General features: G+C 43.6%; 2 protein-coding genes across 22 annotated transcripts in view; both read left to right on the top strand.

Moving 5' to 3' along the window:
- Positions 1-20629, top strand: part of ERC1 (ELKS/RAB6-interacting/CAST family member 1) — a 511501-nt gene that overhangs the window by 475058 nt on the left and 15814 nt on the right. The window lies entirely within an intron of this gene.
- On the top strand, positions 4961-5872 carry LOC129049300 (large ribosomal subunit protein uL11-like). Its single transcript, XM_054527848.2, has one exon. The coding sequence runs from the start codon at positions 5336-5338 to the stop codon at positions 5831-5833; it is 498 nt and encodes a 165-aa protein (XP_054383823.1). The 5' UTR covers positions 4961-5335; the 3' UTR covers positions 5834-5872.

Consider the following 20629-nt stretch of genomic DNA (forward strand, 5'->3'; position numbering starts at 1 on the left):
TATGCCAGAATAGACTTAAAGATTTCTGTTTTATTCAGTGAGTTATAATATGTTATAATTATTTATTTCAATGCTCAGATTCTCCAAGATGTTTCCCACGTCCTTCTAATATATGCCCACTACTCTTGGAAAACCTCCTTACTTTCTGGTGTAAGGAGTTCTTTTGAAATGATTTTAAAATAAAAAGTTTTTAAAAACTTAGTAAACTAGGATTAAGATTTTAATCCTCTTGTGAAAATTGAGAGGCACAGGAGTATTGAAAATACAAGTATTAGCCTAAATAGCCAACCCTAAGGTAACACCCACAGGCAGCAGCAAAATGGTGCTGTGACAGGTAGAGCTTTGTGTGGGCTGAGTCAGTGTTACCCCATGGCCAGTGCTGCCAGTTCCACCAAGCTCCACCCATCACTGCACCGTTACAAGAGGTAAATACGTTCGAACGCGACATCCATTTCATTACCATTACAGTGTTTAATTGTAAACATTACGTGAAGGCAGGTTTTAGTTTAACAGGAAGTGAAACTTCCTAGATCTCTCCACAAAAAGAATGGGCAGCCATATTTGAAATAAGTTCTTTTGACTGGAGAGAAGCTACTCAGTCGGGTTATAAAAAGGATTCAGGATTGCAAGATGATTTGAGTCAGCTTGTTTCTAAGGTGTTGTTGTTGTTTTTCTAACCCTGATTGTCTATTATCTAGTATAACAGGGATGTATAATAGCCCCCTCCTCGCAATTTTAGGACAGTATTTGAATGTGACATCCTAACTCAAACTCCATAAAAAATAAATGAGGTAAAATACTTGAAAAGGGGAAGATAGGAGGAATGAAAAGTGAACAATTGTTTTGAAAAGGCAGTTTTCATAGGATAAAGACTTGCCTAAACGATGAGGAGGCCCTTTTTTTTTTTTCATTTTTCTAGTTCCACTTAGGATAGACCAAGATAATATATTAAATTGCAAAAGAAATATTTTAGTTAAACATAGGGAACAGCTGTCTGACTATAAAACTAAGCAACATGGAAAAAATTCAAAAGAATGTTGTAGAATTTCCTTTTGGAGAGTTTTAAAAACTAAGGTTGACTCCCCATCACTTAGTGCCCGTCCCAACCTCACCATACTTGTCAATATTGTACCCATTTGATACAGATCATCTCATACAATTAGCCATATGGATTATATATGAATATGAGACATGTATGACCTGTATGTTGAATGATTGAATATTTTTGAAAGTGCAGCTTTCGTTTTTAAAACCTTTGTCACCCAGGAATTTTAGATAAAGCCAATGTTTTTGGTTCTAAAATTGAGCCTTTGAGCCGGGCACAGTGGCTCACACCTGTAATCCCAGCACTTTGGGAGGCTGAGGCAGGCAGATCACCTGAGGTCAGGATTTCGAGACCAGCCTGGCCAACGTGGGAAAATCCTGTCTCTACTAAAAATACAAAAATTAACCTGGTGTGGTGGCGGGCACCTGTATTCTCAGCTACTTGGGAGGCTGAGGCAGGAGAATTGCTTGAACCCAGGAGGCAGAGGTTGCAGTGAGCTGAGATTGCACCATTGCACTCCAGCCTGGGAGACAAGAGCAAAACTCTGTCTCAAAAAATAATAATAATAATAATAAAATAAAACTGAGCCTTTGTAGCAATGGGTGGTTGTTTTAAGCCTTAATAAAGAAATGTGTTTTAATTCCAGATATTAACCAAAAGGCACCTAACATATATTGCTAAAACTACCCCCAATTCAGCAGGCATAGAGACATAAAACACTAAACTTAAGAGAACAAAATGGTAAGTTGGACTTTATCAAACTTTAAACTTCTATTCATCAACACTGGGAAAAAATATTCACTAAATACATACATATACAAAAACACATACACACATGACAAAGTACTTGTATTGAGAAGATATTTTAAAGGTCAGTAACAAAAGATATTTAATAGATATTTAATATCTATTAGATACTTAAAACAACATAAGTTTTTAAATGGGCGGAAGACTTGAACAGACTTTCCAGATATACAAAGTAAGCACATGAATAAATGTTGATTCAAATGAAAGCCACAAAGAGATAGCACTACAGTATCACTAAAATAGCTGAAATTAACAAAACTGACAGTACCAAATGTTGGTGAAGATATGGAGCAACTGGAACTCTGATACATTGTGATGAGAGGGTAAAATGGCATAATATTTTAGAAAACTGATAAGCAGTTTCTTATAGATGTACATCTATCCTGTAACCCAGGGATCCTATTCTTACTCAAAAGAAATGAAAGCATATGTCCACAAAAAGACTTGTACAAGAGTGTTCATAGCAGCTTTATCAGAAAAAGTCCAAAAGTGGAAACAACCCAAATGTCCATTAACAGGAGAATAGGTATTTTTAAACGATCATATATCATGTAACGGAATACTACTCAGCAATAGAAAAGAATGAGCTACTAATACAAACAACTGAATCTTCAGAAATACTGTGTTAAGCAAAAGAAGCCAGACACACACAAAAAATCATGTACTAAATGTATTATTCCATTTATATGACATTCAGGAACAGAATAAATTATGGTGGTAAAAATTAGAACAGTGATTACTTACAGGAATTGACTGAAAGAGGATAAAACAGAACCTTCTGGGGTAAGGAAAATGTCCTATATTTTGACTGGGGAGATGGCCATGTGGGTAGATAAATTCATCAAAATTCATTCAATTGTACACCTAAAGATCTGTACATTTTGTTATATGGCAATGTTTAAAAAAAATACTCCACCTCCAATCTCCTGTTTGAAGTAGTGCAACTGATAGGCAGATTCTGCTAAAAAGCTAAAAATAGAATTTTTCCCTAGAGTACAAATTTCTTTTTTTTTTCCACCATAAATGCCAGCCTCCCATCAGAGGCTGAACCACAGTGGAATGAACTTTCATCAGCCAGCCCCCTCTGTGGGTCATTGAGCTTTGGATTCCAGGTCCCTTTCCCAGCACTTAGTCCCATTTTTAATTTTCAGGAAGTATTGTTCCAAAACTTGGCTCAGACCTCTCCTCTCCTTGGATTCCTTTCTCCATTTGTTTTCTTGGTTTTGCTCACTCACTCTTTAACTTGCACCCCCTCTTTTTCCAAGGTGGTGGATTAGGAGGTGTTAATGCTGGGGCGGTGTTAGGCACAGAACCTAGAGGTCATCTCCCTCACTCAGGGACCGCATCAATCATCAGTCGCAGACATGACAGTTCATTCTTCCCTCCTGAGCGCGCCTGCACAGATGGGTGTGTCGCTCGAGTAGCCAAATGGATGTAGCTGTTGGGGGGCAGGGCCTGAGGGGCAGCAGGGAGAGAAAAGAAGAAAGAAAGAAAAAAGAATGGTTCTTTGTGGGGCAGCAAACTTTCTTCTGGTTCCCAGCCTGAATGTTTCTGATCTGGTTTTCTTCTTTTTGTGATGTTTGAACTTGTTTCCTCAGCTCAGATGCTGAACTCTAAGGGCAGCATAGTGTGAGAGACTGGGAGGCAAGTCCAGCAATCCAGCAAAAAGAATTGCAGAACTGTGAAGATAAATGTGTGTCCATATCAGGACTGGGCTGGAGAATGGGAAGAGAGGGGCTGGGGGCGCTGAGACTGTGTGTGTGTGTGTGTGTGTGTGTGTGTGTGTGTCTTGACAAACTGATGAGAAACACTAAAGAGTAGTTTTCTCCTCTCCGCTCTCACACAGTCTGGCACTTTCTTCTTCCTGTGACAGCTGCCATTAACTTTTTAATGCGAAGACAAGGGTATCTTGCCAATTGGATGTTGAAATCTCTGGCAAGGAAAAGCTTGCTTTAAAAAAAAAAAAAAAAAGGAGGCGGGGAATATGGGGAAGGTTGGGCAGACATACCAGAAGTCCAGGGGAAGACAGGCTACTAAGTTGGATCTTACGATGCAAAATGGCTGCCTTGCTTCTGGTAAAATCCCTTCAAATGAAGTTGAGAAAAGAAAGAGGAAACGGGAATGTGAGTATAAGGGCGATAAGGAACTCTTTTACATAGTTGAAATTACACAGATATTAAGTATTATTTGCAATTCACTCCCGATGGATATGAGAACTCCTCATGGAGTTTTGGTGTATATGTGGGACCTTGTGCTAAATGTAGAATAATCTTGTTTGTGCAGAAAGAGAAAGAAAGAGAAAATATTAGGAGACCTCTGTAGACCAAAACATTATGATACAGAAGATTGTTCCAGTCATTTCCTTCCATAGCTTATCTCAGAGAAGGGGAGTTCTGGTGTTCGTGGCTCGCCTATCAGGTCTTCACCTCCACCTCTAAACTAGGGCAGCTCTTGATCCTCATTACTGGTACCTACCCCAAACTCACCAGGTCTAAATAAAACTGAACATAAAAACATCCTATTGTGAATTCAGTTCTCATGTACCTTCAGCTTTGCAGCAAAGAATGCAAAAGCCTTTTTTTTTTTTTATCTGAGACACAGTCTCGCTCTGTTGCCCAGGCTGGAGTTCAGTGGAGTGATCTCAGCTCACTGCAAACTCCACCTCCCAAGTTCAAGCAATTCTCCTGCCTCAGCCTCCCAAGTAGCTGGGATTACAGGTGCCTGCCAGCACACCCAGCTAATTTTTGTATTTTTAGTAAGAGACGGGGTTTCACCGTGTTAGCCAGGATGGTCTCGATCTCTTGACCTCATGATCTGCCCACCTCAGCCTCCCAAAGTGCTGGGATTACAGGCATGAGCCACTGTGCATGGCCACAAAAGCCTTTTTTAATCTAGTTTTTATTAGCTTGGCCTCACACTGGACTCTTTAGAGTCCTAAAATATGAATATGGAATATTTTATAAAATACAAAGCCCTGCGTTTATGGAGATCTTAGCGTTTTTTAGCCACCCTAATTGCTTTTTTCCTTTGTATTGAACATATTCCCATGGGAGAAGAAAGTTCACCCTCCTGAGTCCCTGAGCTCCTGCAGGAACAATTATTTACCATCCTGGAACTTTAGTGAGTCTTGACAATTACTATAATCCAGGACATTGAACGCGGGTCTGTCGTCGCCAGTGTCATCTTCCAGAGATAATGCTCCCCCAGCTAAGCAGAGAAGAAAATGAGTCCTTCAGAAGAGAATGCCAAAGAGACATGGACGTGACCTGCACAGATGCTGCAAACCTAAAGCCAGTGGGACTAGAAACTTTGGAAATGACAGTCTTCCGGTCCGGTCAGAGCATCTGAAATAAATTGCCGACAGTTTTCTTCCAAACTTTTAAATTGTTTACAAGCTCTCGGCTTTCGGCTCGGAGGAGGCCAAGGTGCAACTTTCTTCGGTCGTCCCGAATCCGGGTTCATCCGACACCAGCCGCCTCCACCATGCCGCTGAAGTTCGACCCCAACGAGATCAAAGTCGTATACCTGAGGTGCACCGGAGGTGAAGTCGGTGCCACTTCTGCCCTGGCCCCCAAGATCGGCCCCCTGGGTCTGTCTCCAAAAAAGGTTGGTGATGACATTGCCAAGGCAACAGGTGACTGGAAGGGCCTGAGGATTACAGTGAAACTGACCATTCAGAACAGACAGGCCCAGATTGAGGTGGTGCCTTCTGCCTCTGCCCTGATCATCAAAGCCCTCAAGGAACCACCAAGAGACAGAAAGAAACAGAAAAACATTAAACACAGTGGGAATATCACTTTTGATGAGATCGTCAACATTGCTCGACAGATGCGGCACCGATCCTTAGCCAGAGAACTCTCTGGAACCATTAAAGAGATCCTGGGGACTGCCCAGTCTGTGGGCTGTAATGTTGATGGCCGCCACCCTCATGACATCATAGATGACATCAATAGTGGTGCTGTGGAATGCCCAGCCAGTTAAGCACAAAGGAAAATATTTCAATAAAGGATCTTTTGACAACTGGTGGAAAAAAAAAAAAAAAAAATTGTTTACAAAAGGTTTGGTGGTACCAATCTTACTGATCAGGACCGCCTAGAAATACAAGTAACTTAAATTTCTTACAGTGTCTACAATGTGCATGCCAGAGGCACTCAGCACACCTGAAGGATGTGAAGCTCCCGTAGGAACAGTAGCTATGTACAACAGTAATCTCTAGACAACCAACGTAAATTTAAACAAAAAGGTGTAGAGACCACACCTTTCTTCCAGTGGGGCGTAACTGCCCAGGTGTAAAATCAGGCAGGAACCCTGAAATATGAACCGTCTCCGGTTTACAGACATTGCTGCCATTCTCCAGTTGACTCCGCTGTGGCCATGCCTGAAAGCCCCGCTTCCCCTAGAGAGTTGGGGGTAGTGCGGCCACAGCCTCTCTCCCCACAGTACCACCTGGTCCCAAAAGTCCCAGCCCTCCATGGCAGCACTAGTGAGGCCTCCTTGCTGCTGTTGCTGTTACTCCCTGAGCCTTCTGGAGAATCTCCTGCCTGCCCTGTGAGAATGTCCTGATGCTGGGGCCACTGCCACGGTCGTGGGTTTTCTCCCAGACCCCCTTCTGGTGCCAAGTAGGAAAGATGGGACCAGGCTAATTCTGTTGCCACTGAGACAAGTGAAGACATATCCTGACGTCTGGAGTTGGAACTCAGAAGGCGCCTTCCAGTGGATACGCTGTTATGAAATGGTGGTTAGGTCCTATGGCACTGCGCACCAACAACACTGTATTAGCTTGCTCGGGCCACTGTCACCGTAACAAAATACCACAGACCGCGTGGCTTAAGCCACGTAAATTGATTTTCTCACAGTTCTGGAGGCTGGAAGTCCGAACTCAAGGGGTTGGCAGGGTTGGTTCTCCTGAGGCCACTCTCCTTGGTGTACACATGGCTGCCTTCTCACTGTGTCCTCACATGGTCTGTCCCCTCTCCCTGTGCACCCCAGTGTCTTTCTGTATGTCCAGATTTCCTCCTGTTATAAAGACACCGGTCATACCGGATTAGGAACCACCCTACCTGCCTCATTTTAACTTAATTGCCTCTTTAAAGGCCCTGTCTCCAAATGCAGTCACATCGTTCTGAGGTTCTGGTGATTTAGGCTTCCACCTATGAATTCGGTGGGGACACAGCTCAGCCCATCACAAACATTATGGGTAAAATAGGCTCATGGCAACAACTTCCGAACCTGACTACTGCTTGGGTAATTGTTAAGGGTTTCAAAATAACTGACTGTCAAACAAGCTCTGGAAACTGCATTCCAAATAAACTGTGGGGCTCTGCCTGTTACAAGGTAGGGGGTCCTGGCGAATCTGTTACGTCCACTAATTACTGAATACTCCCTTAGGGGCCATTCAGGGTCGGCTGGTTACTTCAATAAAGAATGCTGTAAGAAAAGCACTGAGTCTCTGACCCTTTCTAAAAGAGTTGTGTAAGAGACATAAAGCCATAAAATATGAAGTAGATGCTTGTTTAGCAAGTGAATGAATCAGGAATTTTCCGGAGATAAGATTATGGTATTCTTCTACACTGTATAAATGCTATCTTACTGCTTTGTTTACCTCTTTTTATACAAAAGACCACCTAGGCACAAAAGGAAGTGCCCCTACCTAGCATAGGCTGAACGAGTGAAAGAGAGCCTTTAATTTTAACACTAAAGATAACAGATCTTGCTGTAAAGTGCAATGATGCTTAATAGCCATAAAGATCAGGTTGTGATTGATGGGATTTCTCATGGTGTTCTTGTTAAAGATGAATAGTAGTTTTTAATGTTATCAGACTGGAAACATCTTACTCTTTTCTAATGTAAATTCTAAACCAAACTTCAGAAAGTAACATCTTACTGCCAACTTAACAGAAAAGTGTGATGGGATATTGGGTAAGGCTCCGACCTGACTTCATCTCTCTGAGGCACTGCCTTTGTAAGTGCAAGTTTTCTAGGAAGGGCAGCGTGTTGTCAGTTTCTCCTTAGCATGCCCAGTGTATCTAGGATGATACAAACAGGAAGAGACTGGGAAAAGGAGGGTTCAAAAAAGGGAGGGACCCAATGGCCAGATTAAAAACCAGCTTAACCTCTTCATTGTATCCCAGGCCTGATGATTAAACATCTTTATTCTTAGGATTCTCCAACTTTAGGCTACCTGATACATCTAGAGCAGCAGTCCCCAACATTTTCGGCACCAGGGACTGGTTTCACGGAAGGCAGTTTTTCCACAGACGGGGAGTGGCAGGGAAGGGATGGTTTCAGGATGACTGAAGCGCATTACATTTATTGTGCACTTTATATCTGTTATTATTCCATTGTAATATATAATGAAATAATTGTACAATTCACCATAATGTAGAATCCATGGGAGCCCTGAGCTTGTTTTCCTGCAGCTAGACTGTCCCATTTGGGAGTGATGGGAGATGGTGAGAGATCATCAGGCACTAGATTCTCATAAGGAGCGCGCAACCTGGATCCCTCGCATGTGTGGTTCACAATAGGGTTTGCGCTCATATGAGAATCTAATGCCTCAGCTGATCTGACAAGAGGCAGAACTCAGGCAGTAGTGCACGCAATGGAGAGCGGCTGTAAATACAGGTGAAGCTTTGCTTCCTGGCTAGCATTTCACCTCCTGCTGTGTGGCCCAGTTCCTAACAGGGCCTGGACCAGTACACAGACCCAGCACTGGGAGTTGGGAACTCCCAATCTAGAGTATATGGGAAATCACATCAACCTTTTACAAGAGTTGAGCCTAAATTTGAATCAAAAAATACTTATTTCTAAAAGTAAGTAAGCCACAGATAGATGTCAGAATACAACTAGCAAGAAGGTAAAGACTCGTGGAAAAGATGGAGTAATGAGTTTTCTTAGCACTGTGTGATACGACAGAGAAAAGCTGCAGGGGGAAGCCTTCACGAAAGCAAAAAACTCCAACTAGAAATAGCCTGCAGGGGCCAGGTGCAACGACTCACGCCTGTAATCCCAGCACTTTGGGAGGCCAAGGTGGGTGGATCACTTGAGGTCAGGAGTTCAAGGTCAGCCTGGCCAACATGGTGAAACCCATCTCTACTAAAAATACAAAAATTAGCCGGGCATCGTGTTGCACACCTGTAATCCCAGCTACTCGGAAGGCTGAAGCAGGAGAATCGCTAGAACCCGGGAGGTGGAGGTTGCAGTGAGCTGAGATCATGCCACTGCACTCCAGCCTGGGCAACAGAGCAAGACCCCGTCGAAAAAGAGAGAGAGAGGAAAAGAAAGGAGGAAGAAAGAAAGGAGAAAAGAGAGGAAAAGAAAGGAGAAAAGAGAGGAAAGGAAAGAAAGAGCCTGCAGGCTCTCAGGGATCACTGTTCTACTGTTATTTTATAAGGCAAACCAGGGATGAGCTGTATTTAGCCATAGATTATTAAATCTGGAAAGAATTTAGAAATCATCTAATCTCCCCTTTATTCACAAAATGAAGCTGAAGACAGAGAGGCTCAAGATGGTAAAGCTAAGTGGCAGAGTTAGAACTAGACATTTCTTCCATTTCAGACCTTTTCCCACTACTTTCCTGTGCAACCTTGGGAAGAAAGCCCTCTTAGCCCGTCAGAGGCATCTCTGGCTGTAACTGTTCTCCTTCACGAATGTGAACTCCTCTGCAGGATGCCGCAGAGACGTTTGCCTTCTAGCTCAAGCAGAGTGTTTCAGGAATGCATAACAGCAGATAGATACATGTCTGTGCTAGGTGTTGTGCACTAACCAAGCACTATGAATTTCTTGCAGGGAGAAAAAGGAAGAGTAGATAACTAAGAATATCTTATTAAGAGTCTCCTGCAGGGCTGTGACTCCATGCAGCTCTCTTCTCCCCGTCCTGCTGGTGGGAGCCTTGAGCCCAGCTCTTGAGCACTCTCTGGCGTGGCACCCTGCAGCCTGCCAGCAGCTGTCATACAGGCACTGGGATCGTTAGAAGGTGCTGCAACACGGGAGTAGCTGGGGCAGCTGTTGATTGGGAACAGCCTCCACAGGCTGTGTGCAGTGGGTGATTCCATGCCTTTGGCCTGTGTGGAGCTGTCTCTCTCGGCTCCTTTGGAGGGGTGGGCCCACCGCCCCCTCCAGCTGTTTTCTCGGGAAGAGAGGCATAGAAGAAAGACCTGGTGGTCCTTCTAGAGTGCTTGCTGTTGTGCGGGCTTTGCCTCCCCTCCGTGTGGGAATAAACTGTGAAGCCATGTGGGGCCTGGAGCACCGTGGCTTCACCCACACTTTCTGGGGGAACTGCGCTCACAAGTTTGGAGAGCCTTAAGCATTCATTGAGTCCAACTGGACTGGAAACGTCCCGGGAGTCCCTCATTCTCACCCTTCTTCACCTAAGTAAACACACAGCAAAATTCTCTGAGCTTTAGGGGGCTGTGGGAATATTTTTCTTTCAACCCCAACCTTCCCCAAGAGCTTTCAAATCACATGACATACTGTTTTCCCTTTAGCAATCCAAAAATTAGTAACATGCAACTCCAGGCCCTACCCCACCCCACCCCACCCCCATCCTCCTCAGTGTCAGCTAAATCGGACACAACTTGCCATGTCACTGTGGTGTGCCATGAACTGGGCAGGTATGCCCCGGGGTCACTCAGAGCAGCCCACGGGACCCTAGAGCTCTGGCAGCCGTGGAACCCCTTCCATGGCCCTTGTGAGTTACTGGGCCAGGAGTTTATATCACATTAAAGGGTCATTTCGTCATCTCACCAGGGAGTCAGGAGATACCACCCAGAGAATATATCAGATTTATACTAAAAAAAGAAAATCCAGCAAGATCCATAGCTCTCTGTGGGAGCCATTGCAGTCTCTCCCTGTCACAGTGGCCCTAGAATCAGATGCCATGCACTGGAAGTAGCAGAATGCAGCCCTGGACGTAGAGGGTGCATTGAGCACGTGCCACTGTGGCTGTGGGGGAAACTTCCGGAAACTTCCTTCTCTCTTCCTGCCTGGCCTGAGAGATTGCCTGGACGTGGATCAGGCTTTGTGCTGGTTTAGCACTTAAATCTCAACTGCAACAAAGCCTTGTTCTTACCGCCCTGACAGTTTCAGCATTAGGTTTCTTATTAGTTGTTTGGGTTTGGGGGTTTTTTTGTGTTTTTTTTTCTTCATCTTCTCCCTTTTGACACTTTTCATTTCTGAGAGCCAAACCAAATACGCTAGGCAGACTAGCTAACCTGGCTGTGTCTGCGATTCCCAGAGCCCTGCTGCTGCTCTGATGGGTCCCTTTGGTAAAGAGGGAAATTTTTCTCCACTTTTATAATGACGAGTCCTTAATTTGAATGTCTCTGTTCGCTTCAGTTAATAGACTTGTAAGAAATAATGTGAGATATTACCAAATCAGCTTAGACAGCCGGATTAAAAATCTGCCTCACTGGGAAATCTGCTTCTTTGTTTAGAGTACTCCACACTTTCTCAAGCCTGCATCCGCAAATCTTTGGCCTGATAAAGCCTTCTAGAGTCCATCGTCCATCTCTTGATTCAGGACTGTACTTCATCCAAGCATTCCACACAGAAGGGTAGCTGGCTTGTTCTTTGAGTGGGATACCACGTCACAGTTCCTTTGGTGTTCCAGGGACGTTTCTACACAAGAGATGGTCCCCTGTTTTCTTAGTGTATAGAGGCTCATCAGACCAACGTAAATCTCCTGTTGAGTTTTATTTTTTTAATTCCCATTTTTGTCTTTTATAGTCATGTTTTCTGTTTTCTTGCCAAACTCCCATTCTATTCAGCTCCCTTCCCAGATTGTTCAGGGAAGGTATAACACCCACATCAAGATAAAACCTGCTGAGCCTGGTGGCACACACCTGTAGTCCCAGCTGCTCAGGAGGCTGAGGCAGGAGGATCACTTAAGGCCAAGAGTTCAAGACCCGCCTGAGCAGCACAGCGAGACCCTTTTTCTAAAAAATTAGGTATAACTTTTCAGGAAAGAGGATAATCTGGAAAGTTGCTGTAGGCACAGACTATCACGTAGAAAAAACTGAAATTATCTCAGCTAGGGAAGAATGCTTTAGGCAGGAAGACAGCCAGAATTTTAGAAGTGTCTAGACATAAGTAAGTTAGAAATTAAGATATGAGTATGTTGGTGACATCTGTAAATACAAAATATAATCATCAGAAAGCGAACATTTGTGCTGGTTTTTGTCCAGATAACGGTTTAAAACTGAATTGTTGTGTCTGTTGTACTGCGTGGTTCCAGCTCCTGCTATACATGAGGAGGTTAATTTGGAGTGGCAGGTGTTAGCAACACGTGTTTCTTGGTCCTGTAGATTGCCACTGACCCCAATTCATTTGTCCACCTTTGCTGGGGTTACTTGGTATCTCAGTTGTTGACTTTCACAAAATAATGGTTGACTCTAACCTTGCAAAGAATAATAAGCAACTGTGAGTGGTGACAGCTGGAGGAGGTCTGACAGCTAGCAAGACCGGATTCCTTGTAAAACTTTCCTCTCAGGTAGGGGAGACTTCCTCTTTTTCTCCATGGAGAGCTTATGCACCTGGATGCGGTGGAGCCTGATTCTCTAACCACTGGCCAGGCGTGATAGATACATATTAAGTTTTCCTACAACAGATAGATCTGTCAGTCTAACCTGTGTACCTGGCCCTGTACCTCTTGAGACCTCAGCTGTCTTACTTGTAAGGTTAGAGAATGGGACTGGTAGTTCTTGTAGCTCCCTTCCGGGCTGATGAGTCTAAATTTCAGAATTGGCCTGTTTTGGGTGTAGCATTTGTAGATCTCGTTGTTCCATTTTTGGGTATTTGCCTGAGCTGCAGGTCGGGGACAGGGGACAGGGTAGAAAACTAAACGATAATTTATGTTTTTATATAGATTCACTAGAAATCTTAACTGTTTTATTTCTTTTAGGGCTGGGGGCTGCCAGTGTCAGTTGCAGAGTTTTCAGTGCCATAGCTGGGAAGCAGAGAAGCTCTTGATTTGTTTTTGTTTTGTTTTTAACCTTTGAAAATGAATGGTAGAAATATGTGATGACCTAACATTAAACAATCTAGGCCAAGCACAGTGGCTCCCCACGATAATCCCAGCACTTTGGGAAGCCAAGGCGGGAGGACTGCTTGAGGCCAGGAGTTCAAGACCAGTCTGGGCAACATAGTGAGACCTCCTCTCTACAAAAAAATTTTAAAATTAGTGGGGTGTGGTGGCATGTCCCTGTAGTCCCAGCCACTCGGGAAGATGAGGTGGGAGAATCGCTTGAGCCCAGGAGGTAGAGATTGCAGTGACCCATGATCACACCACTGCACTCCAGCTTGGGCAACAGAGTGCAACCCTGTCTCAAAAGACACAAAAAAAAAAAGAGAGAAAAGGAAGGGAGAAAGGAAAGGAAAAAAGGAAGGAAGGGAAGGAGGGAGGAAGGAAGGAAGATAAATCTAGCTACCCTAAGGCATATGGCTAGCATTCACTCAATAAATATTTAATGAACACTTATTACATGCCAGGCATAAAGTGTTGTTGATAATACGAGAAAGTAATTACATACTTGAGTTTCCCTCCCATCCAGGGAATCTCATCTTCTATCATGAGGGAAAGAAAGGAGGAAGTCCCTTTATATCACCACTTGAATCTGGAGGAGATGACTGCAGACTATCAAATTGTTAAGCAGTGGAATTTTGACTTTGGATAGACAGACCCGAATGGAGCCAAACTCTTGTTGTTTTTTGTTTGTTTGTTTTTCTGAGAAGGAGTCTCACTCTGTTGCCCAGGCTGGAGTGCAGTGGTGCGATCTCAGCTCACTGCAACCTCCGCCTCCCGGGTTCAAGCAGTTCTCCTGCCTCAGCTTCCTGAGTAGCTAGCATTACAGGCACGCACCACCATGCCCAGCTAATTTTTGTATTTTTTTTTAGTAGAGACGGGGTTTCACCATGTTGATCAGGCTGGTCTTGAACTCCTGACCTCGTGATCCACCCGCCTCGGCCTCCCAAAGTGCTGGGATTACAGGTGTGAGCCACTGCGCCCAGCCCAAACTCTCGTTTTTATTATGCCATTTTGTTCAAGGTTAGTTATGGGAGAGCAGTAACATCTTATTTACTTTTGGTCTAAGCAACAGCCTTTCCTTCCCGTAAAAACATATTCACACATTGCCTGGCAAAGGAGTTCATCACAAAGTAGGAAGGGGAGCTGGGTGTGGTGGTGCGCACCCATAGTCCCGGCTACTCAGGGGTCTAAGGCAGGAAGATCACTTGAGCCCAGGAGTTCCAGGCTGCAGTGAGCTGTGATCTCGCCACCGCACTCCAGCCTGGGGGACAGAGTGAGACCCTATCTCAAAAAAAAAAAGGACGGGGAGGGAGAAGGAGAAGGCCCCACAGCAGCCTCACAGCCATTACCACTTCCAGCCCACTTTGCACAGAGTCTCTGCAAGTGCAGACTTGAAAGGAACAGAGGACGCTGGAGTTAACTTTAATCAGTGGGAAACAACCATAGGATAAATTCTTCAAGAGCAATTTTAGTTTTCCCTGGTACTAAGTGCTAAAGGGATTCTGTAGAGTCAAAACGTGACCAGATGCCTGTAGAAAAATAGATGCCTGGGCAAAAAAGATTGAGGTTTAGAGGGATTGCAGAGGGTTAGAGGGATTCCAGATCCCTCTGACTGTGTAAGTTTTATGTCTTATTCAATAGATGCTCTTACGGCAAAATACATTTCCATTTACTCCAGTTGTTTGAAATTCCAAACTAGGACGTTATATTATGTCTTCATATCTCCTAAGAAGCCTGCAGATTCAAGCTAGGGGCTTGTGGGCCGGACCTGGCTAGGACGAACACCGTTTCCACTTCATCTGTCAGCTCCAAAAGGCTCCGAACATCATGCCAGGTTACAGCTCAGACCTCATGGCCTGTGACGCATCCTGGGACTTAGCTGTTAGAACCTCAAGTTTAGATTCTTGTCTGCTTCAACCAAGCTAGGCATTTCTGAATAATTTCCTGCCCGCCACCAAACCATCTGCAGAAAGGAATTAATCTGAGTCACTGCCAACCACAGAGGAATTCATTCACTGACCCCTCTTGTAACCGTCCCTTCTTTATACCCATCAATACATCCTCCCTTTCACCTCATGCTTTGTGACTATGAATAGAGTTGTTTACCTTGAAATCAGGCCAAGTCCACAGAACTTTTAACTGTTTTTTCTCTTTTACAAATTTATTTCACGGAGTTCTGGTAGCTCTCTCTAACATCTTTACTAGAGAGAAAATGTTGTTTCTGTTCTAAAATCATGACTTGTGCTGAACAGTAAATGTTTGGGGCAGTCTCCCTGAATCAAGCAGCCCACCCCTCAACTCTGCTTCTTTCTCCATTCAGCCCCCTCGCATTCCTTATTCTTTAGACTGTCAGCTTGTTCTCTGGCAGTTACCCTAACACAGAAAGAGGGAAGGGGGCCTGAGTGGTTTTCCCTGTAGCCAGTCGTAACCATGCTTTTGTCTGCCATGTGCTTGGAGAGCCTCATCTCTGAAATGTTCCCGCTCTTCTGAGCTTCCTCTGTCCGTTTCTTCCCTGCGCAGTCGTAGGGGCTGAGGCCTTCTCCCCTTCCCTCTGGTGCATACACTCCCAGCCTGTGTTGCTTTGAGCATTCAGATTGAGTTGCTATTGCATTTGTGATTCTTGGCTCAAGTCCCTCTAGAAATCATATTACTACTCTGAGTTCAGGGAGGGCTGGAACAGCTACTAAGAACAGAATGCATTTTAATAACATTCAACACACAAAAGCCAGAGAATTTCTGCCAGAGGCCACCTTTGTGTCCTATACTTGTCCCGTATTCCATCGCTTAAGAACTTTAAACAGAGTGGGGTGCTACACTGTATAGTTTATGTGCCCTGCTGTCTACCATCAGATTGTTTTGGTTTGAACATGCTTCAAATTTGAACTTAAATAGCTCTTTAGAACATTATCGAGGCCTTTCCCCAGAATTAGTGTCTATTCCTTTATTTCATTCACCATTTTCAGATTGTCTGCTACGTGCAGGCCTTTTGTTATGAGGCAACATTGGTATACAAAAAAGAATTCACCAAGGAGCTTGAAGAACAGTTGGGGAATTAAACATAAAACCAACTATTGAAAGAGAGGACAAAATGAATACTGTAGCAGTTTACACTTCTAACCAGGGATGGCATTACAGAGAAAAGGGGCTCAACCGTGAAGGATAAGAAAGAGAAGAAAGGTGTGTAGGAAGTAAGATTGTCCACATTCTAGAATGAGAGAAAAGGAAAAGCAAAGACAGGGAATGGTAGGTATGTACCAGGAGATGAAATTGGAGCAGTAGCTCCCATGCCAAAAAGCTTAGTCTTTTATTTTGTAGGAAGGAAATCGTTTAAGATGTTGGAAGAGGAGGAGGGAACTGTTCCAGCCTATTTTAGAAAGATTACTCTTACACCAGGATTGAAGTGGTTATGAAGCTATTGCAAGATGGTAGAACATGAGAGCTTGAATTAGGATTGTTAACAAGGATATCAGAAATGAAAAAACTAGGCTAGATGTGGTGGCTCACACCTGTAATTTCAACATTATGGGAGGCTGAAGTGGGAGGATTGCTTAAGGCCAGGAGTTGAAGAGCAGCCTGGGCAACATAGTGAGCCTTCATCTCTTTAAAAAAAAAAAAAAAAAAAAGGCCGGGCATGGTGGCTCACGCCTGTAATCCCAGCACTTTGGGAGGCCGAGGTGGGCGGATCACAGAGTCAGGAGATCGAGACCATCCTGGCTAACACAGTGAAACCCCATCTCTACTAAAAATACAAAAAAAATTAGCCTGGCATGGTGGCGGGCGCCTGTGGTCCCAGCTTCTCAGGAGGCTGAGGCAGGAGAATGGCGTGAACGTGGGAGGCGGAGATTGCAGTGAGCTGAGATCGCACCACTGCATTCCAGCCTGGACGACAGAGCAAGACTCCATCTCAAAAAAAAAAAAACTTAGCCAGGCGTGGTGGCGCTCTCCTGTAGTCCTAGCTACTCGGGAAGCTGATGCAGGAGGATCACTTGAGGCCAGGAGTTAGAGGTTACAGTGAGCTATGATCACTCCACTGAACTCCAGCGTGGGCAACAGCGCAAGACTCTTTCTCTTCAAAAGAAAGAAAAAACTAAATTAGAAGAAACATGATCTGGAAAGAGCATTAATTGGAAACTCACAGAAGAAGTGGCCAATAAATATATTTTTTAATGTTTTACCCCAATTTTTGGCTTCACTACAGATGGGAAGAACTACGAATGAAAACAGCGCTGTCATACTGGGAAAACAGTGCTGTCATACTGGGAAAGGTGGGAATGGTTGGTTTGTTGGAGTCCTCAGTATGTTCAGAGAGTGGGAAAATGGCACCCTTATTTCTTGCTTATGGGCTGAATATTAGTACAGCTATTCTAGAATGGTCTGGTTACTCGTCAAAAGCTTTACACAGGTCTATACCCTTTGACTCAGGAATTTTAAGTAAAAAATCATAGACATGCAAAGATTTATGTATGGGAAAATATAATACATTAATATTTATAGGAATGAAAACTTGAGAACAAACTGTCTATTGGAGTTAAATAAATTACAATTTAATAAAATGGATTACAGTGCAGCCCATTATGAATTATTTTAGAAGAATATTTTATCACATGAAAAACTGTTTAATTATTAGGTGAAAAGAACAATTCATTAAATAGTGTGAACAGTATGATTTGATGTGTAAAGGGAACATTCACCAAGAGATGTTTATCAGGCACTGGAAAGATGTGAGTCTGAAACTCAGTAGAGAAAGAAGCTAGAGTTATAATTGTGTGGATCCGCCTTCATAGTGCTTACGTTTAGATGACGGACATAGAAGAGTTATTATGCTATTTATTATACATGTGATATTTTCTGTGATTAAAAAAAATTTTTTGAAGAAAAAACACCTACCTCAAAAGAAATAAATTTGAAAGAAAGTGGATTAAATGTGTTAATGCACTAAAGCACTTAGAATAATACTTGGCCCATAATAAATGCCCAGTAAGTTAGTTGCTGTTATTATCACCCCCCACTTTTAAAGCTAAAGGTAAACACGTTTCACTAAGCAGAGGATCTAAGAGAGAACAGTGGACAGTCTCCTTAGACCTCAGGAAACCCCTGCACACGTGAGACTGAGCAGAAAGAAGAACAACACCAGGACAGGGAAGAAATGTTGGGGCAGGCAGAGGAGAACCAGAAACATGTGGGTGTTGGGGGCCTCGAGGGCAGACAGCCTAGCAGGTGTTTTCAGGGTCAGATTGGATCGTACAGTTAGATAATCCTTGGGGGTCCTTGGTGGGTTTTTTTCTGAAGTTTTGACATATAACTTGCATACAGAAAAGTACACAAATCCTATGTATATAGCTGAATTACACACTCATATAGCAAATTCTTGGAACAAGCAGCAGAATGTTACCAGTGCCTAGAAGCCCCTTGGCTTCCAGTCACTCCTCATCCTCCAAGGATGATCCTGACCTCAAACACCACAGATTAGTTCTGCCTGTTTTAAAACTTTCTATGCCTGGAATCATACCATACTCTATTATGTCTGGATTCTGTCATTCAACATCATGTTTATGAATTGTATCTGTTTTGTTATACGTATAGTTCATTCATTCTCATTGCTCTACGATATTCCATTGTATGAATGTGCCACAAATTATTTATCATCTATTTATCATTCAATATGGACATTTGGGTTGTTCCCAGGTTTTAATACTCTTACCAGTGTCTTCAGGTGAATTTACGTATACCTACAAGTCCACTTGTTCAGCCTTGGCATTCAACTTTGGTAGATACTGCCAGATGTTTTTCTAAAGTGGTCGTGCCCATTTACACTCCCACTGGGAGTGTAGGAGAGGCCAAGTGGTTCCACATCCTTGTCAGCACTTGATATTGTCTGTCTTTTTAAATTTTAGCCATTCTGGTGGTTATTTAGTGGTATCTCCTTGTGATTTTAACTTGTATTTTCCTGATGACTAATGAGTTATCCACCTTTTTATATGTCTGTTAACCATTTCAGTATACTCTTGTGGTCCTTCAAGTGTTTTGCCTGTTTTTCATTAAGAACTGTTGTTACTGCTTTATAGGAGTTCTTTATATATTATGGGTATGCATAAATCAGATATGTATCTTCTCCTGTGGACTGCCCTTTCACTCTCTTAATGGTGTCTTTTAAGAGACAGAAATCCAGCCGGGCACGGTGGCTCACGCCTGTAATCCCAGCACTTTGGGAGACCAAGGCAGGCGGATCACAAGGTCAGGAGATCAAGACCATCCTGGCTAACACGGTGAAACCCCGTCTCTACTAAAAATACAAAAAATTAGCCAGGCGTGGTGGCAGGCACCTGTAGTCCCAGCTACTCAGGAGGCTGAGGCAGGAGGATGGTGTGAACCCGGGATGTGGAGCTTGCAGTGAGCCAAGATCGTGCCACTGCACTCCAGCCTGGGCGACAGAGTGAGACTCCGTCTCAATTAAAAAAAAAAAAAAAGAGAGAGAGAGAGAGAGAAACAGAAATCCTTAATTTTAATGTAGATCCAGTTTATCAATCAATTTTTTCTTTTTGTGATTATTGCTTTTTGTGTTCTGTTTAAGAAATCTTTACATTCCCTAAAGATGGTCTCTTACATTTTCTTGTAAATGCTTTATTGTTTTACCCTTCACATTTATATATGTATTCATCATGAATTGATTTTTGATAATGGTATGAGGTAGAAATCCAAATTTGTTTTGCATATAGCCCCACCATTTATCAGAAAGACCTTCCTTTCCCAGTGCACAGTCAAGTGGCCGTATATGTGTAGGGTTTTTCTGTGTTCTCTTTTTGTCCCATTGGTCTGTGTGTCTGCTCTCGTGCCAGTGTTATGTATGTGCATCGCTGCCGCCTTGCAGTGACAGTCTTCTTCCAGAGAGGAGCATTTGTACAGCTTCGTTCTTGGCGGCTGTCTTGGCTGTTCTGGGCTCTCTGCATTTCCACTTACTCTTTGGAATCAGCTCGTCTATTCACATACACACCTGCCAGTTTTGACATGGCTTGCATCAACCGTATACATCACATACACACCTTGCCATTGGTTGAGGCAGAATTCACACCTTTACAGAATTGAGGCTTCCAATCCTTAATCATGTTTATTCCTCCATTTAAGACGCTTTTAACTTCTCCAGATATTTTATAGTTTCAATATAGAGGCTTTTGTAATCTTTCGAGAGGGCAATTTCAGTGAAATAGCAGAAACTATATTCTTAGTTATTAAGGAGAGAACTCAGAAATGCAAGTAACACATGTAGACTGTTCTTTTGAGAAATTTGGTTACAGGAAGAGAAAAGTTGCTACTAGCTTGTGAGATGCAGATTCCAAAAGTCTTTTCAGGACGGGCAGGATTCAGTGCCCTCAGAAGCCATAGTGAAAGACCAAGGGAGGGGTTGGAAACAGAGTTCACTGAAGGGACGGAGACATGGAGAGTTAGCTCAGGAGTGTGGGTACTCCTGAGGAGGGTGGAACCCTGCTCGCCTGGAGAAGCCAGGTGGGGTCATTTTGAGGCAGGACGGATCCAGCACAGCGTTACCTCAGACCCCCCAGGTGCTCACATAATCAACAGCACGGAGCTGTCGTGAGCCGGGCCCTTTACACTGAGAGCAGCAGCAAACCCTGCTGCCCTCACACCTGTCCTCATCCACACCTCCAAGCCCCTGGAATACAGCACATGTTATTTTAACAGAGCATATTCCATTTTCTCTACCGAAGGTGCATACTTGTACATGTGTCATTCCAACAGTC

The sequence above is a fragment of the Pongo abelii genome, chromosome 10, assembly GCF_028885655.2.
Source record: "Pongo abelii isolate AG06213 chromosome 10, NHGRI_mPonAbe1-v2.0_pri, whole genome shotgun sequence".
Classification (NCBI taxonomy): domain Eukaryota; kingdom Metazoa; phylum Chordata; class Mammalia; order Primates; family Hominidae; genus Pongo; species Pongo abelii.

Excerpts from the sequence above, each read along its gene's own strand:
- LOC129049300 (XM_054527848.2), top strand. The coding sequence starts at position 5,336 with ATGCCGCTGAAGTTCGACCCCAACGAGATCAAAGTCGTATACCTGAGG.